This window comes from Sesamum indicum, linkage group LG1 (genome assembly GCF_000512975.1).
Source record: "Sesamum indicum cultivar Zhongzhi No. 13 linkage group LG1, S_indicum_v1.0, whole genome shotgun sequence".
NCBI lineage: Eukaryota > Viridiplantae > Streptophyta > Magnoliopsida > Lamiales > Pedaliaceae > Sesamum > Sesamum indicum.
Genome location: NC_026145.1, coordinates 1,196,770 through 1,218,674, shown reverse-complemented (window position 1 = coordinate 1,218,674; position 21,905 = coordinate 1,196,770). Strand labels below are relative to the sequence as shown.

The 21,905-nt window shown below is 34.3% G+C and overlaps 4 protein-coding genes, 1 long non-coding RNA gene and 1 pseudogene across 5 annotated transcripts in view; 4 read left to right on the top strand and 2 right to left on the bottom strand.

Annotated features, from left to right (window-relative positions):
• Positions 334–2,791, bottom strand: LOC105165680 (E3 ubiquitin-protein ligase AIP2). The gene is made up of 5 exons (XM_011084806.2): positions 2,404–2,791; positions 1,625–1,850; positions 1,306–1,508; positions 803–1,018; positions 334–704 (listed from the first exon to the last, which is right to left on the bottom strand). Exons 1-5 carry the CDS (start codon positions 2,548–2,550, stop codon positions 555–557), a joined length of 942 nt encoding a protein of 313 aa, XP_011083108.1. The 5' UTR covers positions 2,551–2,791; the 3' UTR covers positions 334–554.
• LOC105156072 lies at positions 5,422–7,038 on the top strand (annotated as a pseudogene).
• LOC105156062 (probable WRKY transcription factor 40) lies at positions 11,520–13,604 on the top strand (the record flags this gene model as incomplete). The annotated part of the gene is made up of 4 exons (XM_011072097.2): positions 11,520–11,654; positions 12,395–12,652; positions 12,959–13,075; positions 13,167–13,604. Coding segments are annotated over 4 exons (912 nt in total), but the record flags the coding sequence as incomplete, so codon positions are not given.
• LOC110011744 (DNA-directed RNA polymerase D subunit 2b-like) lies at positions 13,999–15,067 on the bottom strand. The gene is made up of 2 exons (XM_020692867.1): positions 14,772–15,067; positions 13,999–14,515 (listed from the first exon to the last, which is right to left on the bottom strand). Exons 1-2 carry the CDS (start codon positions 15,065–15,067, stop codon positions 14,014–14,016), a joined length of 798 nt encoding a protein of 265 aa, XP_020548526.1. The 3' UTR covers positions 13,999–14,013.
• On the top strand, positions 16,647–18,258 carry LOC105165529. Its single transcript, XR_848092.2, has 3 exons — positions 16,647–17,146; positions 17,291–17,339; positions 17,708–18,258. It is a non-coding gene; the product is annotated as an uncharacterized LOC105165529 (long non-coding RNA).
• The window catches only part of LOC105165589 (plasma membrane ATPase 2-like), a 7,112-nt gene continuing 5,569 nt past the window's right edge, over positions 20,363–21,905 (top strand). Inside the window, exons 1-5 of the mRNA XM_020692499.1 lie at positions 20,363–20,574; positions 20,706–20,761; positions 20,898–21,017; positions 21,155–21,253; positions 21,569–21,706. Of these exons, the coding sequence (XP_020548158.1) occupies positions 20,708–20,761; positions 20,898–21,017; positions 21,155–21,253; positions 21,569–21,706 (411 nt within the window). The 5' untranslated portion in view covers positions 20,363–20,574; positions 20,706–20,707. The remainder of the gene's footprint in view (positions 20,575–20,705; positions 20,762–20,897; positions 21,018–21,154; positions 21,254–21,568; positions 21,707–21,905) is intronic.

Genomic DNA, 21,905 nt, shown 5'->3' with positions numbered 1-21,905 from the left:
AAATATTTGCATAAATTTGATCATAAATTAAAAACGTACATGTAATCATAACTACTACTTTAAAACTGTAATTATAAATTTATAAAAGACAAAAAATTTAAATTGAATCTCAAAGGGTGTTATAGTAATTTACTCTTTAATAAAAAATATACGTAATAAAAGTCCATATTGGGCCTTAAGATAAAAACCCAAGGTCCATAAAATTGGAGTCGGCCTATTTTGACATTTCGTGAAAATATGCATATCACTATGGAATCTGAATTAATTGTATGATAACTAAAACTCATTTGCAATGCGATTGGTGTATAATTTAGGAATGTAACCAGTCATATATCAAGTGTATCACAATTGGTGTATAATTTAGGAATGTGACCAGTCATATGTCAAGTGTATCACACTTGCTGTGATCGGCTTAATTCGACCAAAACCAAATTTGGGTAAGAATTTTCCTATGAATAGATATAAACTGAAATCGAGAAGAAATACAAAAAATGTTGGGAAATAGAGCGAAATGTAAATGAACATGAGCCAGCATAATCCATCGTTGACTACATCTAGACATACATATATTCACCCCCACGAACGGCATTTGCGGCTCCTTTCCTCTCTTCCTCAGCTTCTTTCTCCCTTTCCTTCCAACTCTCATAAGCATGATCATCGGTTTTCAGTTCGTGCCGGCAGATTGGACAAGAATTATGTTGATCCTGTCAAGTGAAGGGTTCATGCAAAATCCGGATTATTATAAGTGTACAACGAGTTGAAACTGCTGTGTAAAATGCCTTGAAAACATAAGAAATCTTACCAGCCATGGTTTGAGGCAGGGGGGATGAAACATATGCTTGCAAGGTAATTCTTGCATCTTGTCATCTACGACCAAATTCTCCTGGCAAATGGAGCACACGGCATCTTTGCCTAGCTTCACCAAGACTTCTTCTGTAACGGTAGTAACTGGAAGCTTTGCCACAACTTCCTTACTGGCAGGTGGTGCTCTTGGAACTCCAGAATCAACATCTAGAATCTTTAGAACAATAGATGAATAGCATCAAGATCATGGTAAGCACATTCCTTTTCTTGAAGAACTAAATAGCAAATCAGCAAGCAAAAAGCAATCATACTACAGCAAAAGAAAACAGAGGAAAAGGGGCAGTGATTGATGCTATGACAATAGCAAAAAGGTTGATGACAAAAAGTTTACATGGTGTCATATTGATGATATGAAAATACAATCGTGTGGCAAAATGCTAATTTGGGGATACGGGAATCAGCAATCAGTTTCAGAGAAGAAAAAGAAAGCATCAAAGATACCTCAGGCACAATGTTATCCAGTCTATCAACCAGATCCTGGAGTAGGTTTACAGCACCTTCTACAGAGTTAGTATCCTCCACTTGTTCTCCAGAAGATTCGCCCTGGAGCAAGGTAGCGGCAGCTGTGAGCAAGTTTGCTTGTACTAACCAATCGGGCTGTGGAGGCTCAGGATCAACAGTGAGATGCCCTTCAAATAAGTAACCTGCATCGTGCCAGATACATCACTTCCGATTACCAAGGACAGATCATGCAATCGAGCACCAATAGATGTATATGAAACTAATAAAAAAGAACTGGTAAGGTGCGATGATCTTGCACCTCTATTAGTTCTATTCTCTGTAGATCTCAAATCCTCAGACTGGTTTTCGACTTCACCCAACTGATCCCGTGCCTGAGCAATGCAACTCTGCAAGTGCTTTCTCTCAGAAGCATCCGAGACGAGCTGTTCAGCTTCTTGGAAAAGGTTAAGCCCGGCATTCCAAAATCCTGGTGAAGTATATCTTGTCTTCAAAATAGTTGCAACCCGACATACTACCGTGTAGAACTGCAAACACAAAATGATTTTCTTTTTTCATCAAAGCAAATCATAGAACATAAAAACAAATACCTTCATAATGTTATCTTTAGTTACCTAGTAGACTAAGTTTTTGTTACTACATACAGAATAAATTTCTCTTTGATCACTTTAAGCAATAAAACTTGAACTTTGCAAAACATAATCCTTTCAACAGTTGGTCAATATAATTGATAAAATAATCTTACAAGAAATACTTTACTCTTTTACATTAAGCTATGAGTCCTTGTTTTCTTATTTCCTTGAAGCCTTAATTTTGATCCAAACTACATGTAATCATATCCAAACCGACCAATTCTGCATTCTATAACCAAAAAAAGGGCCAGAAACAAGAATCAAGAAACCCTAGAAATTCCATTATTTCTTATTCTAATTTTGTCATTTGATCACTTGGGCTCCATAGCTAAAACTAGGTTAAGGAACCAATTCTCATCGATGGGCTCCATAACTCAACAAACCCTAATAAATTCAACCCCAACCCAAACCCAAACCCAAATGAAGAAAGGAAGTCAAAAACACAAACCGCTTGCCGTAGAGAAGGTGAAGCAGAAGAATAGTGTTGCTGAAGGAGAGATCTGATGGTGGAAACAGATTTCTCAAACATCTGTTTCTTGGCCAGCTGCTTCTGCAATTCCTGCAATGTCTGCTGTATTCCTTCCTCACTCGCCATCCCCCTCTGCTTCTTTCCTCACTTTCCCTCCTTTCCCCTCCGTTCTTCCGGTAATTTCTCCTCTATTGATCACAAGAACCAAGACTCTGAATTCTGGTTTTCCTTCTCCACCTGGTAAGATATGAAGGACTCTATTTAAACGTAGAGGGCGCTCAATGGATTTGTCTTGCGGAAGAGGAAACCATAAAATTCCTGCAAGTTGATCTTGGTCGACTTTGATGTTCCAATCCTCCTGCGTTACGAGGAATTTGGCAAAGGCCGTGTTTGGATTTTTAGAATTTAATATCCAGCCCAATATTAGAGGAGATCTGGGCCAAATTGGGCATGAGTCTGTTGGTTGGGCTATAGATGGGCCCAAAATTAGTTCACAAGGAAATCCCCTAAATGTACCTTTGGATTTTATCTTAATTCCTATATAGACATTTCACGTATCAAGATAAAAATACTTAGGCCTTGTTTACTCGTCTGTATAGGACTATAGACTCTTCATGTATCCAGGCACAAATACTTGAGCCCTGTTTACTCGTTAATATAGGATTATAGACTGTCCATGTTTTCAGGCAAAATCACTTAGGCCTTGTTTACTCGTCTGTACAGGATTATAGACTCCCCATGTATCCAGACAAAAACACTTAGCCCTTATTTACACGTCTATATAGGATAGTAGACTCTTCATGTATCCATGCAAAAATACTTAGGCTTTGTTTACTCGTCAGTATAGGAGTATAGACTCCCCATGTATCCAGGTAAAAACACTTACGCCTTGTTTACTCGTCTGTACAAGATTATAAACTCCTCATGTATTCAAACAAAAATATTTAAAACTTGTTTACTCGTCAGTATAGAAGTAATGATTGTTGGATAGAATTTGGATTTTTCTTTGTAATGGTTGGGATTTGTTAAGTCACATATCATATATTTACTTTATGTTGGGCAATGATAGTGACTAATCTCAAACTACGTTTATTAGCACTCCTATGCCCATAACGATTATAAAGCTTGTTTGCTTATGTGTCCACAAATAATACAAAACGTCTTGTCCAAATAGAAAGAACCATATGTGGGATTGATAGCTAATAATATCTGATAAGGTGACCACATGTGAACAATTTTCCAATTTAATTGATAGCTGCAGAAACTAATGGAGTCCAAGTGTAAAAAGACCACGTGGGATGGATTAAGGATTTTTGGATACGGATTCTTTGTAATTTTATCTTATTTTAGTCGAAAAATATGAGACGAAATGAATTAATTTAACATAGATGAGATTGTTTTTGCCAACGAATATGATAAATTAAAAAGTGTAATGACGATAATTGACATTATGAATAACAAGTATTAGATTAAAAACAAAATTAATAATTATAATTGTCTTTATATATTTTTATTAAATCAGTAGAACGTGTTTGATGTGTATTTAAATAAAAAAAATACTATTTTGGGGCAAAGATTCACGTTTACCCATTATCGGTTAGTCGGGCTTGACGATCCAACCTTTAATCCGTCGATTGTTTAATACTTTTAAACTTGACATCACGCCACGTGATCCAAACAAGTGAATACATTAAATTCTACAAATACATTCAACCATCTTTTCAATTTCGAAGTAACTTAAAAATCAAAGATTTTTTCATTGAAATCATCCAACGATTTGAAACGAACTGGATCTGCAACCTGGTCACTGACAATGATCCCTCACTTGTGTTCCATGTTTTGCAGCAACAACTACGTATGAGTCAATTGCTAATACGTACGACGTCAGGAATCACGCGTCGGCATATGTTTGATAAGTGTGCATATCCACATTACACTAATTGATGATGAACAATTGTACTAGGAATAAATAAATAATGATGCAACGGACGTGTCATTACATTAATATAAAATAAATAATCGTACCTTCTAAAACAATCAAGAAATTTAAAAGAATAATATAAAATAAATGAATTAAAGAAGAAATTGCCTAAGTACTTTATATATGTCTATATCCATATTTAATTTATTTTTGTCTTACCATGTTGCTAATTTAGCAAGCAAAAAAAAGTTCATATAATTAAATTATTCTTGAAAACCTTAATTTATTTCTCATAGAATTGTTCTAAGCTTAATTTTCAATAAATCCTACTCAGATTAATATCAGCTACACGTAATCCAACCTTATATCTTAAGTATTTTATGTTTACCACACCAACATATCAGCTGCTCAGTCAAATATAATCCAAAAAATTTCATTAAACGCCACATATAATATAGTTTATATTAACAGAATGGAAAATTTGCATTTTGATCCCACATATATTATAGGAATTTTTTCAAGTTAGTCTCATTTATTATGATTTTCTTTAGTTGTATCCCGTAAATTAAAAATTTTCTTAATTTCAGTACCCACATGTATTTTTCGTTCAATAATTAACAAAGTCATTAGCAGTCTTATAAAAAATACACATGAAGAGTAAAATTACTTATAAAATACAATGTGATAAAATCGTAAGAAATAAAATTAAATAACAAAAAGCCCTTAAATGTAATTTTCCCTTTAATAGAATAATCATTAAAACATCCTTAATGCAATAAGTGCATCCCATTAAACCACGCAAACATTCATACCTTATACACATTACAAATGAATTATATTTGATAAGTACAAATGTTGTCGTGGGATCCACTAAGCTCCACATAGGTTTCATTTTTTTTAAATAATAACAACAATAGTTTATGCCTTTGACTTTTATATTTTCACCAACTTATCTAAACTCAAAATTTCAGATAATATTAATTATACACATTTAAATCTTATTTTATTTTCGATGGTACCTTATATATATCATTCCCCCCCTACACTAATACGACATTATTTCCCTTTAATTCAACCAAAAACCCAATTCGTATTTGCGACGATTTTTTCCAATATCAAGATTTTAATCATAATTTCTTGATATTGTTGAATTTTTATCCAAGTTTTTTCCCCTAGGATTGAATTATTGCAACATGGGAGAAACGAAGAAAATATTGTTGGGCAAATACGAGATGGGGAGGCTGTTAGGGAAAGGGGCCTTCGCGAAAGTCTACTACGCCAGACATCTCGCGACGGACGAATCCGTCGCGATTAAGGTCATCAAGAAAGACGAGGTGATCAAGGACCAGAGGATGATGGAGCAGATCAAGCGGGAGATCGCCGTCATGCGCCTCGTGCGCCACCCCAACATCGTCGAGCTCAAGGAGGTCATGGCCACCAAATCCAAGATCTTCTTCGTCATGGAGTACGTCCGCGGCGGCGCGCTCTTCTCGAAGGTGGCGCGTGGGCGTTTGAAGGAGGAAGCGGCCCGTAAGTACTTCCAGCAGCTTATCAGTGCCGTCGACTTCTGCCATAGTAGAGGCGTTTTCCACCGCGATCTCAAGCCGGAGAATCTCCTTCTCGATGAGAATGGGGACTTGAAGATCTCCGATTTCGGGCTGTCGGCGTTGTACGAGCATCGTAGTAATGATGGGCTCCTGCATACTCAATGCGGGACGCCGGCGTACATCGCGCCGGAGGTTTTAAGGATGAAGGGCTACGACGGAGCTAAAGCGGATATATGGTCTTGCGGCGTCGTTCTCTACGTTCTTCTGGCGGGGTTTCTCCCATTTCAGGATGAGAATCTCATCGCCATGTGCAACAAGATTTTCAGGGCGGAGTATGATTTGCCGCCGTGGTTTTCGAGCGAATCAAAGCGTTTAATTTCAAAGTTGTTGGTAGCGAATCCGGGTAAACGGATCTCCATTCCGGGCATCATGCGGGTCAAGTGGTTCAACAAAGGGTTTAAAAGACCTAATGCATTCTCCATGCAAGAATCCTTATTCGAGAAATTGGATGAATCAAAAAATCCCCCTCTTCTCCGGCCGTTTTGAATGCTTTCCAATTCATCTCATCCATGTCAACAGGGTTTGACCTGTCAACCATGTTTGAGGCTCATACGAAGGCTGACTCCACATTCACTTCCAGATGTTCGGCTAGGGCAACACTAGGAAAGATCGAAATGGTCGGGAAGATGTTAGGGTTTAAGGTTGCTAGATTGAAGGACTTCAAGTTGAGGTTGTTGGGGACGACGGAGGGCCGAAAGGGGCGGCTCTCAGTCACGGCCGAGGTGTTCAAGGTGGCACCGGAGGTCACGGTGGTGGAGTTGTCGAAATCTTCGGGAGACACGTTGGAGTATATTAAGTTTCGTGAAGAGGATATCAGGCCAGCATTGAAGGACATTGTTTGGACATGGCCAGAAAATAATGTGTTGGAATCGTACCAATGTGATTGAAACTGTATTAAGCAATGATGGGTATTTATTCATTTGTTTGAACTTTTTAATTAGTTAGTACCCTAATTAGGACTACACACATGTTTTTATCTATTTGTCTTGCCCACTAATTCTTTTGGACATTTCCTATTTGATTTGTACTCCATGATTGAGGGTTAATGTATAGCATGATCTCAAATTGGAATTTAATTTATAGACTCCATCGTGTAAAGAATTTAAATTCCTTATGGTTCTGTGAGAAAAATAAAACGCCTTCAATCCAAAATCAAATGATGTCCGTGAAAGAGACAATGAAAGTAGGACCAGGTACATACTAAGAGGGCACAACAACAGAGGGACTTTGACGATCATCCTTCATAGATAACAAAGGGTTAGAAAACAGTATAAGATTTGTTTAACGTCTTGAAAAAGAGGTAATAGGTAACAGATGAATTTTAGTACAAATATTCTTGTCTCTCTCAATTCTGGAGCTTATTCCAACTCGAATTGGAAAATCTTAATGTTTGAATGTTCGAAAGAAGAAGGTGAGGTAGGTCTAAAAGAGTGTAGGGCGTGGAATCCACCCATCAGTTCAGATACGAATAAAAGTGCCATTAATTGCTCACTTTGAAACGACATTCAACTTTTTAGAAGAAAATTCTAGTCGAACCAGATTTGGCTAGACCAAATCAATCTTGAAGTAAATATATCACACTTGTTATATATAATTGATCATTTTTTCTAAATTTTACACCAATAATACGATAAATATATTACACTTATTATATAATTATTTCAAATTTGATGGAATTGAATTCATACTAGAATATCTCGAGTACCAAGGGTTATCCCCATCACCTTGATTAAGAATGCCGGTTGTCGGAAATAAGACATTGCATACTGGGAATAGCCTTAAGTGTCGACTTGTTTAGCAAATTTGAAATGTTTCGAGTTCTTTAATATTGTTGTGTGTCTCGGAAGAAGAAAACGTTCTTAATGGGCTTTCGGAGAAAATTATGATTAGCCCAATAAAAATGGATAAATAAAGGTCCAAAAAAACAAGCACGGTTCTTGTTGGGCCACAATTTTGAATTATTTGCGTTGTTCAGAAAGTTTTGCCCAAATTCAACCCAATAATAGTTAAATTTCACTTTGCGATTTAATTGGATCGGGACAATTTTTGTGGTTTTTAGTATAGAGTCGATCATCTGTACAATTAAATTAGTATTTCATGACAACTTATATATTTTTGTTACAGCTATTTTGCCATAATAAATGTATTGTTTTATAGTGCTAATTATAAAAAATAGAAAAATATGATATATCAGTTAAAATATGTAAAAAATAATCACTTATATGTTTATTTTTAAAAATACAAAAAAATACCAATTTTATTGAATAAAATTGTGAAAAAGCTATTATTTTGAATTAACTATGTAAAAATCTAATCATAATAATATATAATATTAAAAAAATTATTTGAAATAAAATTAGATGATTATGAAAATAAATTGTAACAAAATCATGACATCATCTATTTCAGTAATAACCAAGAATTGCATTTATCAACGGCAAGAAAAAAGAAAAAAAAATAAAAAATTGCCAATAACCAAGAATTAATGAACTAATAGATCTCATTACATGTTTATACATATATATATATATATATTATACAATACCAATAAAAAATGTTGTAATTATTATTATTGTTTTGAATATTAGTTTATGTATATTCTTCTTATTATCGCGGCCTATGCGATTTACTTAAATATAAAATTAAATTTAATTGCTAAAATACGGTCTTTTTTTAATTAGCCCAAGACTAATCCAACCCAATCCACCTTTAGCTTGCTAATTGCGGTACGATTTGAGTTGGATCAATCGGTTAGGGTGGTCGAACGATTTTGTTTAACACCTTTAATTGCAATATTTGGAAAAAAAAAAAATAGTTTTCTTTCATACAATTTATCCTATGGTGTCGTTTTTTGGACAAAATTATGAAATTTATCCTAAATATAATAATAATAATATCATTTTCTGAAAATTAAATTTTCTTGCTCACGTAATTATTGCATGGAAAACTACCTCCCGACGTATATATTAATTTATCCTCGATATGTATTGTCCTCGTCTCAGAACTTTCCTCAAAATTTTCAAACTTCCCCACACGCTACCACTTTGATTTTTCAGTCCATATCTCAATTAATTTGTTAACTTTTTCTTTTTGGCGATTATTTTAGATAGAATTTAATTATTTAAGTGAAGATTGAAAACTAAATCAGAGCACTCAATACCCGATTCAAATCAAATGATAAAAGCTCGTTTAAATTTGATTAAGTACATTTAATACATTAAACTTGAACCCAAATTCTTTTATTTGGTAAGCTTTCAAGCTCGACTGGATTAGTGCAAAAATATCAAATTACTCAAACTCGACTCATGTTTGCTTCAATTAAAGTTCATTCCAACGGTAATTAAATTAAATCCAAACCCATATTTTCGAATTCGATATAAATTCAAATAAGTTTGAATAGTGACGTGTTCGACTGGACTGGTATCATCTATAATTCTAATTTGGTACTGCCAAGTCCCCCTCAAATTATTATTATTTATTTTTTCAAAAAGAAAATCTTATAGAAAGACTTGAATTTAGACAAGTAAAATAGTGTGTAAACGATTTGAGTTCGAATCGAGCTCGACAAAAAATTCTAGCTCGAGCTCGAGTTTTTTTTTTTTTTTTTTTACTTATAATTAAAATAATATTTATTTATTATATTAGATTGAAAAGTCCAAATTATTTTTAATAAAAATATATCTTATTTTTTTCAACTATTAGATAATTTAAAAAATAAATAATTAATATAAAATAAAAAATATATAGTAATAATAATGAACTGACTAAGTTGTTAATTAAGTATATTTTTGTATAAAAATTAAATATATAAATAAAAATATCTTATTTTGTCATTAGCTAAAATTTAAAATATACAATATTACTTAATAATCATAAATATGGCTAATTTTGAGAATAAAACTAATATAATATTGAATATGGAGTTAAAAATTTAAAAAGCTCGCGAGCTTAAAAACAAAAGACTTTGAGCTCGAACTCCAAATCGAGCCGACTCACGAGCTGGCTTGACTCGTCCGCCACCCTAAAACAAAGTATGATTAGAAAAGAAAATATCATATTTAAATGTTAATGAATAGACTACTGATATGGAAGTTCAAGTTGATCGGCAATTTAATTATACGTATTTATTATAAAGTAAATAATGAGATCCAATCAATTTAAGTACGAATTCATTAATATTAACATAATTATAATTTTTTTCTTTTTATAAAAAAATAATTTTGATTTTTTTTATCTCAATGAAAATATATTAATTAATTCAACTCCTAGTGTGATCTTTAAGATTCAAAGCGGACTAGCGATGAAAACTTTAATAGTTAAGTTAAATAAGTATTATTATATTCTTCATCATCATAATAATAATAATAAAATAAATAATGATTGTTGGTGTGTAGACAGACATTAACTAACTAATACATGTCTTTTTTTCTCTGATGATGATGTGTTCTAACAAGTATATAACGACCACATCGTATGGTGACGTAATGTCCCCTTCTTTTTTCTAGTCAATAACTGACTTCTGTCTGATTGAGTGACCTTCAATTCTCATAACTAATCATATACATATATATATATATTCATAGATACGTACAATCAGATTATATTAATTTTATTTATTATGTGATTGATCATTCCTTTTGAACTATAAATTTATATTACGTGATAAATATATCACACTTATATGTAATTGATTCAAACGAGTCAAAATTTGATATAAATTGTCGAGGGTCGTTGATCCAACAATTCCGAATGTGAATTCTCTAGTGATGAAACCGATTTAAAAAGAAAAGAAATACAAACATAAACAATTATTTGAACAATGACCGTATGACTCAAACAACTTCTTGGATGGATATTCCAACAACATTCGTACAGACTACGTTTCCTCACAATCGTAGGAAACATCATCAGCATTGGAATGGAATTACTTGGCTATTAAGTTTCCTTTAACATATATATGACAACATGAAATTCCATCCACAGTTAAAATCCAGCTCACTAAAATAATGAAATACATCCAACCATTCGAGTTATTACAAGCCCCCCCCCCCCAATCTAATTATTACAATATACTTAGAATTATTACGTACCCCCCCCCCCCCAATCTAATTATTACAATATACTTAGAATTATTACGTACATTTTAATAATAATGTAAGATCTTCAAAGTATATATGACATCACTGTTAAAAAAAATGATTCAATATATATTATAGCGATCGCAACTTAAAATTTATGATTAATCAATACTATCAACTATAGTCAGATAAAATTGAAAAAAATTAAATGAAATCAACTTAAAAAGATATGTACTAGCAGAAATAATAGACACGAAAATTCAGCAAGGACTTTGGTCCAATTAGGACTGAATTTCGTACCACTTTCTTCATATTATTAAAACCATAGACTTGGACTTGACTTGAACAATATATACGTATATATGTACACACACGTATACATGTTTTTCCTCCTTCATCTATATATATATGTAGATGTCTTATTTACTACAGAAATTCCATTCATTCTTCAGTACATATTCTGTTATAATTGTCATGTCCTAAAAATTATTTCATAAGCTTATCTGCAGCAACAGTTCATCAAATGGACAGAAATTGGGTGGCGGTTATGGTTCGACTACTCTTACTATTGACCTCAACACAAACCCCAACTCCATGCACCTCAACCCTACTCTTCAAACTCCGGTACCTCAAATTTTTATTTCTTTTCTTTAATTATTACATTGTTAATTTATGATCATTTAATTCTTAATTAGGTTTTATTAATGTTGGGATGTAATTATGTTCTCATATATATACATTTGTTTTATAAAGGGAAATTTGAAATTTTCGTCCAATAGATTAGGTCTGATGCGTTTTCAATCCCATTGTTTACGGGATTTTTGTTCGAAAATAGTATCATAACTCGCAAAAAGTCATATTTTCAGCCCTCCTGTTAACTTTGGTTAGGAAATTGATGGGAAAAATCACGTGCAAGTCATGTGACTGTTATCTTTTTAAAATGGAGAGAAACGACCACGTGGTTTTTTCCGTCAATTTCCTGATGAAAGTTGGTATGATCAGATACTAAAAGTTATAACTAATAGCAATAATACAATTTAAATTTTTACATCATATAATTGCACAAGCGTTGCTCTACGACACAAATCTTACAATATTTTTCTCCAAAATCTTTCATGATATCGATTTTTATACTGCACATCGATCTGTCGTTCTGTCAAAAGCTGCAGCAAACAGTAACACTGCAACTTAAAATAATGTTAAATTAAGTACAAACATCGCAGTTTTTTATGTAATACCTTCACAAGGTCGTAATTATTGCCACATAAACCAGCAATTATTAATTCAATATGTAAATTGTAAGATTAGAAACTGCTTCAAATTGGTAATGGTAGGAGTTGTAATGTAATAACAATGTGGTGCAGGGTGATGAGATGGTGGAGGAGTTGAATCGAATGAAGTCGGAGAACAAGAAGTTGAGTGATGTGCTGACAATCGTGACCAAAAATTACAATGATTTGATGCAAACAAGGAAGAGGAAGGCTGTCGATCCTGGATACTATAATCATTCGTGTCGTTATTACAGTTGCTGTGATGAAACCTCAGCTGGAACTCTGCCAAAAGTGATCAAATCAAATGTTTCAAGAGTTTATGTACGCATTGATCCATCCGACACTAGCCTAGTAAGTTTTGTATTAATCAACTTTATTTTTTCTTTTCTTCATGGGACAATGTATGATGAAATACACTAGTTAATATAAAATTCAAAAAATGATTAGTATGTTAACAAAGTCATATTAAAGCAAAAGTCGATAGATAATAAATTAGAAACTATTATAAAAATAAATAAATAAACAGTGATGCATGCTTGATGTTTGTAAGTGTATAAAATAAGCATTTAACAACTTATTGTTGTGAATAAGAGTATTTTTTATTTACGACTTCTGTTTTGAACTGTATCAATTAAACTAATTTGTATGCTTTTATAGGTGGTGAAGGACGGATACGGATGGAGAAAGTACGGACAAAAGGTGACAGGAGATAATCCGTCTCCAAGAGCTTATTATAAGTGCTCCTTCGCCCCAGCTTGCCCTGTCAAGAAGAAGGTCCGTCCCCCTCTCCCTCAGACCTACACTATCCTTAATGCATTTTTAGGTCCGACCCTTAATGCAAATTATTGTATATATATGCTTCTAGGTGCAAAGAAGTCTCAACGATCCGTCACTATTAGTAGCCACATACGAAGGACACCACCACCACCACCACCCGTCTCAAGCAAATGTTTCAGCCGTATCACCACCAGGAGGAGCAACCGGGACTTCAACAACCGCTGCCAGGATTACAGGTGAACGCAGAGGCTCTACAGAGAGTCTTGATTTCTTGGATCCCTTAATATGCAGCAAAATTCAGAAGGCCATAGCAGCGATTGAGAGCAGTGAAATGCAGCAGTTTTTGGTAGAAAAAATGGCTTCTTCATTGACAAGGAATCCGGCCTTCATGGCTGCACTGGCTGCGGCCATAACAGGCAGAATACTAGATGAGGTTATATCAGAGGAAAATAAGGATGTTGTGTCGAATTCAAGGGGGTTTTCTGTGTAGATTAATGCATAAAAACATTCAACTTTATTTATGTATTTCATATTCTATATTTAAAATACATACACATACACACCATGTATATAAAATCCGTGTTATGCATATATTTCGAAAAAGTATTTTATATAAATAGCATATTTATATTAATAGAACATAAAACACAGCAACGTTTTAGAAAATAAAATTAAGAAAAATTACAAACTTCCCTTGATTTAAAACAACACACAAATTTGCTACGTCCAGAACCATGTCATGGGGAATATGTTCAAAAGAGATGAGGGACAGCCGTTTGAGATGATGTAAAGACATTCCAGAAAGAAATACATGCAAAGTTAGAAAGTTGGGAAGTCAAGTTGCATCCTATATACACACACCTAGGTAGCTGTAATCGGGACATCTATGCTGGAGAAACAATGAATCAGCAACGTTCACCCTTATCGAGAGCATCTCAACATAGCTCAGTGTCAAACTTGAGAGATATCCCCATGCTGAATAGCTCCTGACACAGTAACTTAGCCCCGTAAGGCACGTTCACCCTCACCACATCTTCCACAGACTCACAGAAACGGCAATAAGGCCCACGTATCTTCCGACCACCAAACACCGGTCGCTTCGCTGGATTGGCCATGTTCTTGCATTTCCTGCATATATGCATTTGGGATGAATCACTAAGGGTGAAGAGACGTTCGTGTAGGTTGGCTGCTGCACCGTGGGCTATGAGGCAATCTCGCTCCATCTCACCAAACTTGATTCCACCAAAACGTTTCCTGTCGGCCACAGGCTGACGAGTAAGAGGGTGAACTGGCCCGGTATTCCTGAATTTCACTTTGTCTTCGGCCATATGTGTGAGCCGCTGGTAGAATGTCGGTCCCATAAAGATAAGGGACTGGACCTTTTCACCAGTTCGCCCATCGTAAACTCTCTCATCCCCCCATCTCGAAAATCCAAGCCTGATAAGAAGCAACTGTATTATTTTGAGAATAAATCAAGAGACCCTTTTATTACCAAATGTGCTATGTGATAGGAAATGTGCATTATGTTTTCTTCTGGAATAATAACCAACACTAAGATATGAGTGCCGGGATGGTGGGAGAAGGGGGTAAGTGTAATTTTCAAAAGCAAAGTATTTTTTTAATGTGTGAAAATCTCAGGTATGTCAGTGTAGTTTTCCCTTAAAATGTTAAGAGTGTCCACCATAGGAAGAACCTGTGAAGCTGCGCTGTTATATCTTCAATTGATGGGGAGGTAAACGGGGTGGCATATTTTAGACCACCCCCGAGTGCAATCCCTTTGGCCAATGCAGCCTCCAAGAGCTGACCGGGCGTTTGCCTAGAAGGAAATGCATGAGGGTTTATCACAATGTCAGGAACTATTCCTTGTTTAGTGAAAGGGAAGTTTTCCTGGGACTCCAGGAACCCCAGCACACCCTTCTGCCCATGCATGCTAGAAAACTTGTCCCCAAGACATGGAGAACGAACCTGAATAGCCACATATGCAAACATTACAACCAAAAAGAGAACAAGTCAAGTTCGAACGATAAAAAAGAGTAGGAAAATCAAGCACTCAAAAAAATGGAGACGAAATTGGTAGCTCTGTATGCAACACATATTACGTGGTTTTATGTCAAAGTGAAATAGCAGTTAATCTTAACCGAAGCATAAATGAACAATTCTGCTTCCGTCAGAGAGGAGTAAACAGAGGACAACACATGAGACTTTCAATGTCAAAAAAAGTCCTGCACATAAGACTTTTGACATGTTTACTGTAAGAACTTTGCTACTCTTTTACGTACTTGAGATCTTATTCCACTTGGTAATAAAAGCATAGAGTGAAGTTTATCTTTCATATCAATTTTGTTGAGATCTGTGTGTATGAGTAAGTGAATGCTTTTGTGGGAGTGGATACGGTGGCAGATATGAGGACTTTCTGTTAATGCATAGAAGCTTCCATTCGTCATTATTTATTGTTGTTGTTACTTGGGCTTTCTGCCAAGCAAAAGAAAATATCAGCTCAACTGTTATCAATTCTGTGTCCATTGGCTCTAAGGGTTTAGCTATTGCAGGTCAGATATCCTGTTTTCTGCTTACTCCTATGGAGAAGGAAATGGCTAGAGAGGTTTGCATTGCATTTAGGCAAGCTGTAAGTAAATATGACACTTTCTCTGTTCACTTAAGTATTGTCAGAATCACCTCTTTATACTGTGTTACATGGATATAATACTTTAACCATGCTGTTCTATATGCTTGGTCAAAATGTTTATTTCATCAGTCTTAGGCAAATGGTCCGTACTATTCGACAATCAGCCATTATGACAATTTTTTGCCAACATTTTTCTTGTAACTAAGTGACTTGTCAAAAACTTAAGATTTTGTTATTGGGTCTAGCCCATTACTTGATAAGCTCGCATCAAAAAGCATCTCATAGCTTGTGTTGTGTTCAATATATTTAATGTGCTGGGAGGATAGTATAGTATGGTAAAAGTAAGGCAATCTTTCTTTAAAGAGTCTGTGTGGCAGTGCTTGAGTGAATATTATAAAATACGCATGATGTTATTTCAGGTTTGTGGCTTTGATCTATTGCGTTCCTATGTTTGTGATGTCAACGGATGGAGCTTTGTTAAGAATTCTTACAAGTAACATTTCCTTTTGCCTCATTCATTGTCGGATTTCCTGATTTAAATGCAGATATTAGGAGGATGTAGATATTATCTATTAAATGCAGATATTAGGAGGATGCTGCTTGTGTTTTGAGGAAAATGTTTCTTGAAGCAAAAGCACCATCAACAATTCCACCAAATTTAGCTTGGAAGGTGAATGAGCCATCTCAAGGACTAACGCGTCAGGGAAGTGGGATAATTGGGAGATTTGGGCAATCTGAAGAGCTACGTTGTGTGGTTGGCATTATCCGGCAGTAAGATATCACCTTTGTTACCATCTTTATTTAATTTTACATGTTTCTCCCTTGAGAAATCATTCTTTGCTGATACAACTCCAAGACAGAAAGTGAAGTTAAAAGTTACTGAGGAAAAGCTTTTGAATTTGATGTTAAAATATAATGAGGAAAAGTCACTTTAGCTACTCAACCCTGAATCTTTATACTCTTGTTCATCTACAGTTGAAACAAAAGTGAGAAGCATATGGGGTTATCTAAATTTTCCTTTTGTTGACCTGTCTCATTTGAGAGCTACAACTTATTGTTTGAGGAGGATGTGTTGTTGGTCCAATAGAATATTACCTGAAACAAGAGGGGCATTGGGTTCTGAATTATTATTGGTCATGTTCAGGACTTGACAATGAAGCCTTGCCGTACTAGCTTACTGCAACAGTTGGCCTTTTTGCAACTTAGCATCCAACAATCTGCCCTTGAGTACCACCTCCACCCACCCCCAACAGTTTCCCTTTTTGCCATTTGATTGCATCCAGGGGGGGCATTTCTCTGGCATTTATAGCAAGGTTCGACTTAAGCCATTAAAGTGGGTCAAAGTTGCAAAAGATAATTGTGAAGGAGAAGAAGAAAGAGCTGTGGAGGCACTGATGATTCTTAAATATGGTGGTGTTCTTACTCATGCTGGCAGAAAGCAGGTGAAAATTCGGTGGTGTCTTACATGCTTAATCTAGGATTTTGGTTTCTCATAGCTTTTATTATTTTAACAAAGTCTTGCGGTGTATGCATTTGTCTTTTGCTACCAATTCACCCGCACTTAGCGTATCTTGTTTCCTTGAAAGGCTGAAGAACTGGGGAGGTATTTTCGGAACAATATGTATCCAGGTCCAGGTTCGTTATTAGGTGTCAACATCTCCAATCTGCAAGTTGCTTCCTGGTTCTGGCTCTTGATTGCAGTTTCTTTGTTTAGACAACACGCATATCATCTGTGTGGTAAAATGTTTTTGGCATTAGTTCCCTTTATTTGTGGGTAAGAGAAAATGCCAAGAACCCAGGGCTCCTACACCCCACTATAGCAGCAATTGTTTTTGTATCACTTGGTGGCTCCATTTCTTCTAGATAATAGGATAATTCTTCCATATGTCTTTAGATATCACTGAGCAATGCATTTCAATAGCATAATCATTCCACATTGGTGAAATTTTACATTCATTTGTCCTTGCTACTTGTTTCTAAGTTTTTGGTGCTGCCCTTCTCAGGTGAAGGTACTGGCCACAGCACCTATCGTCATGACTTAAAAATATACAGCTCGCGTACAGGTTAAAAATATACAGGTCATGCCAAATTTCACTTCATTTTCTGCTTTGCCTTGAGTTTTTATATTTGGATCCATTATCACATTATAAGCACTAGAATCAAGTAGACAAGATAGGTATTAAAGTTTAGGCATATACGTGTTGGCATTTGATGAATTATGTTTAGATGATACACCTCACTCTTCCACTATAAACCAACAAGATTCTGTGTGTGTGCACTTTCATCAAAATTCATTATAAAGCTCCATATCTATGCAATCCCACCTGCCCCCAATCTTACAAATCTAATTTATGTGTATACATCACGTTTATTATGTTTCTATTTTATCAATATATACCAACACACGGCCGAAATAACACTTTATTTAACAGTTTGAATTTTATTGATTATTTGGATAAAATAACACTATAACGCTTGCAGCATGTCACAAAAGGCATAATTTGAATTTGGATAAATTACAACGACTTTCCCTGATATTTCATATAATTACGAATACCCCCTCATTATTTGAAAATTACTAATACTCCTTAATTTTAATCGCCGTCTAACAATCATCCCAATCTGTTAGGTTTATATCGATTTCTTGTAGTGAACTAACCAAAATGCCCTTGTGGATTAAAAATTATAATTTTATTTTATTTAAATCTTTTTATTTTTTATGGACTAAGTGGATAATTTCTTTTATAAATTTTCCATCCACCCCATTTTGATTTTTTTATAAGTTTTAAAATTTTTTCAAAAAAATTAAAAAAAAAAAACTGTAAGGGCAAAGTTGATAATTTCATACCTCCATTTCATCAGACATCATGGGAGGTATTTATATTTTTTCAAACAACGAGTAGGTATTTATAATTATGCTAAATTTTAGGGCCTTTTTGAACTTTGAAATAATAAATAGAACTAATTTGTTAAGATTTTTAACATATGTTGGGAATTCCGTACTTTTTCTAAATAATTTATAAATTACTAAAAAAATTATCAAATATTTTATTTTTAAAAATCTTATAAGCTCATTCAGACACCTTTGAAGTGATCAAACTGATTGGCTGGAATTTTCATATATGACAAGGAAGAAAAGTTGGGTTGTTATTAAGGAAAAACGCAATCTTAGAAGTACTTAATCCTTAATAAACTATGAAAATCTCGCATTTCCTACCACAGCTAAAAGCTACTATATATATATATATATATATATTGCGAAGTTTCAAGGAAGCATCTTAAAGTGTTAAAAGAGAGAAAAAAAAAAGAAAAAGAAAAAAGGAATAAAGACTATAAAAGATTAAGGGTTTAAATTTAATTTACTTCTACGTAATATTACAAATAAATAAATTACTTCTTCATTAAAAAATAATAGCTATTAACCCCCAGTATTTTTTAAAATAATATAATTTATTTGGATAGTGAGGTAAATTGCTTCATTAAAAAAATCTAGCGGGATGGATAAATTGCTATATTTTTAAAATAAAAAGAGATAAATTACTATTTTTTTTTATTATGAGTAATTTATTCATTTATAATATCGTAGAGAGCAGTGAATTGATTTGATTTTTTTTTGTTTGTTTCCGTTTAAGGATTGTTATCCTGGCAAATGAGTTTGTACCTTTTTTTAGTACTAATCTTATCTCTACAGAAAAAGGTACGATGATGTTTTGGGGACATGATTAGTGAGAAGTGAATTTGAGCTGTTATGTACCCATTTCTTGTAATTGCTATTGCTTTGCAATGTTATATACTTACACCTAAAATATTAGGAAATAATTATTATTAGTCACTTTTTTAGTAGCATTAATCTATAAAACTATATTATTTTAGTAGTACGTTCATTTAAAATCTCGTTTCTCTTTATCCAAAATGATTGGATTATGCGGGTTTTTGGACGAGTTTTTCAAAACATGTTCTATATTAAAGCCTTTGTATATATGCCAGCTAAAATTATTTTGAATAAATTATATTGACACCCTCAAAATTAAATACACATACACAAACATCCCTCATATTTTATAAAATTACAATTACCACTAATATTTACTGACTAAAGTTTACATTATAATTTTTTCCAAAATAAAAAATATTTATATACTTACACCTAATCTCGAAATATAAAAATATAATTAATCCATCTAAAAAATGGTTGGAGCCACCCTGGAGAAATTTACCTAATACTAAATGGTTGATAATTTTAAATTTTTAATGTTTTTTTGGAATTATTTTAATAATCCTATATTAAAAAGTATTTTTAAATTTTATTTTGTGGGATAACGATGAATTTTTAATTCTTTTGATATGGAGTTATTTAATTTTTTTTTTCTAAATTCATTCTTTAGATTATATTTAGTTTGGTGAATTTGAATTTTAGGTAGGAATTTTAAAAATTAATTGCAAATTTCTTTGTATTAAAAAATTTCTTAAATGCATGAAACAAAATAAGGAACCAAAAGTGGTGCAATACTAAAACACAAGTACTTGCCCAAAATCTAAAGAAAAAAGAATAAATATATGTGCGTTTTGCAATTTTGAACAACTTTAGTCCTTAAAATATAATAAACAAAAAATGTTGCACCCGCCAAGTACAAGATCTTCTTAGAGTGGCGCACCTGCTTCATTTTACCGTACACCATCTGATCCCCGCTCCGTTGCCTCTCGTTTACTTCACCTGACGCGCCCTCCCCAGCGGGTGGCGAGTGATTTGGAGGAGTTTGTGAATATATAGGAGAGTGGCAGAGAGCTGCTTCGTCTGCATTCCTAGTCCTACCCCATCTCTGTTTCCGAGCAGGACTGTAACTATAGCCAACTGAGCTTGTTTCTTCTGGTGGGTTCCTTCTTTTATCTTCTTTCGGGACATGTATATATACATGAGTGCTAACTCCTACATATACGTGTCTAAGCGTATGTGAAGAATTTTAGCTGAGGATTTGCTCTGTGTTGTGTGGTTTTGCGTAGAGATGGCGGCCAAGGATGAAGCGATGGAAGCTCTCAAGAGGGAAGCAGTTGATTTGGTATGTGATGCTTTTCTCCAACTTTTGGGTTGGATAGGTTTCTACTCTGTTTTGTTGAGTACTGTGTTCCTCCTCTGTTTTGGATTGAATTTTGCTCTGTAATTTTCGTTGAATTTCGTCTGTCTTGTGTCTGTAGGAGAATATACCGCTCGAAGAGGTGTTTGAGAATCTGCGATGCACGAGAGAGGGGCTTTCGTCGGAAGATGCTAACAGAAGGCTGGAAATTTTTGGCCAGAACAAGCTTGAGGAAAAGGAGGTGAGAGTTTCAGTTTCTTCCTTTTTTTTTTTTCCTCACCTTTCAACTCTACTTTTTGTTTCAAGATTTTTCTTTGTTTATCTTTTGTGTCTGATAATGGTTTTTAACTTTTCGTGAAAATTTGATGGAAATTGCAGGAGAGTAAGATTCTGAAGTTCTTAGGGTTTATGTGGAATCCTCTGTCGTGGGTGATGGAAGCTGCGGCAATTATGGCCATAGCTCTAGCGAACGGAGGAGTAAACTCTAATAACTCCATCTCTTAATTACAGTATTTGTTTTTTCTGGTTTTCCTGCTTCCCACTTCTGCTTTGTCCAATAACTAAAACAAGTACACTATTTTATTCGTTTTTATCTGGGAACTTAAACAAACATTGGATTCTGGCTGTTTGTTTATCTCTATGGCCGTCTTTCTGTATCTGTATCATATTTTAGTCGAACAGAGTCATCAATTTGATGATTACTTGTAATGATTTGAAGAATACTTGTAGGGAACTAGTATCCCTTTCTTCTTTCTTTTTGGTTGTTCTTAAATTTTGGTGTGTGTTCTGCAGGGGAGACCACCAGATTGGCAGGATTTCGTAGGAATCATTACTCTCCTTGTAATAAACTCAACCATAAGTTTCATAGAAGAAAACAATGCTGGAAATGCTGCTGCTGCTCTCATGGCTCGTCTTGCACCCAAAGCAAAGGTGCATAGCTCATTCTAGCTGCAGAGCACATTTATGTGTGATTTTCTGTATTCACATATTATGGAATTGCGCACTTCCAACTTGGAAGACCAGATTACATGCTTAGTAATTGATATCTTTAGGTTCTTCGTGATGGGCACTGGAACGAGGAAGACGCAGCTGTTCTTGTTCCTGGAGACATAATTAGTATAAAGTTGGG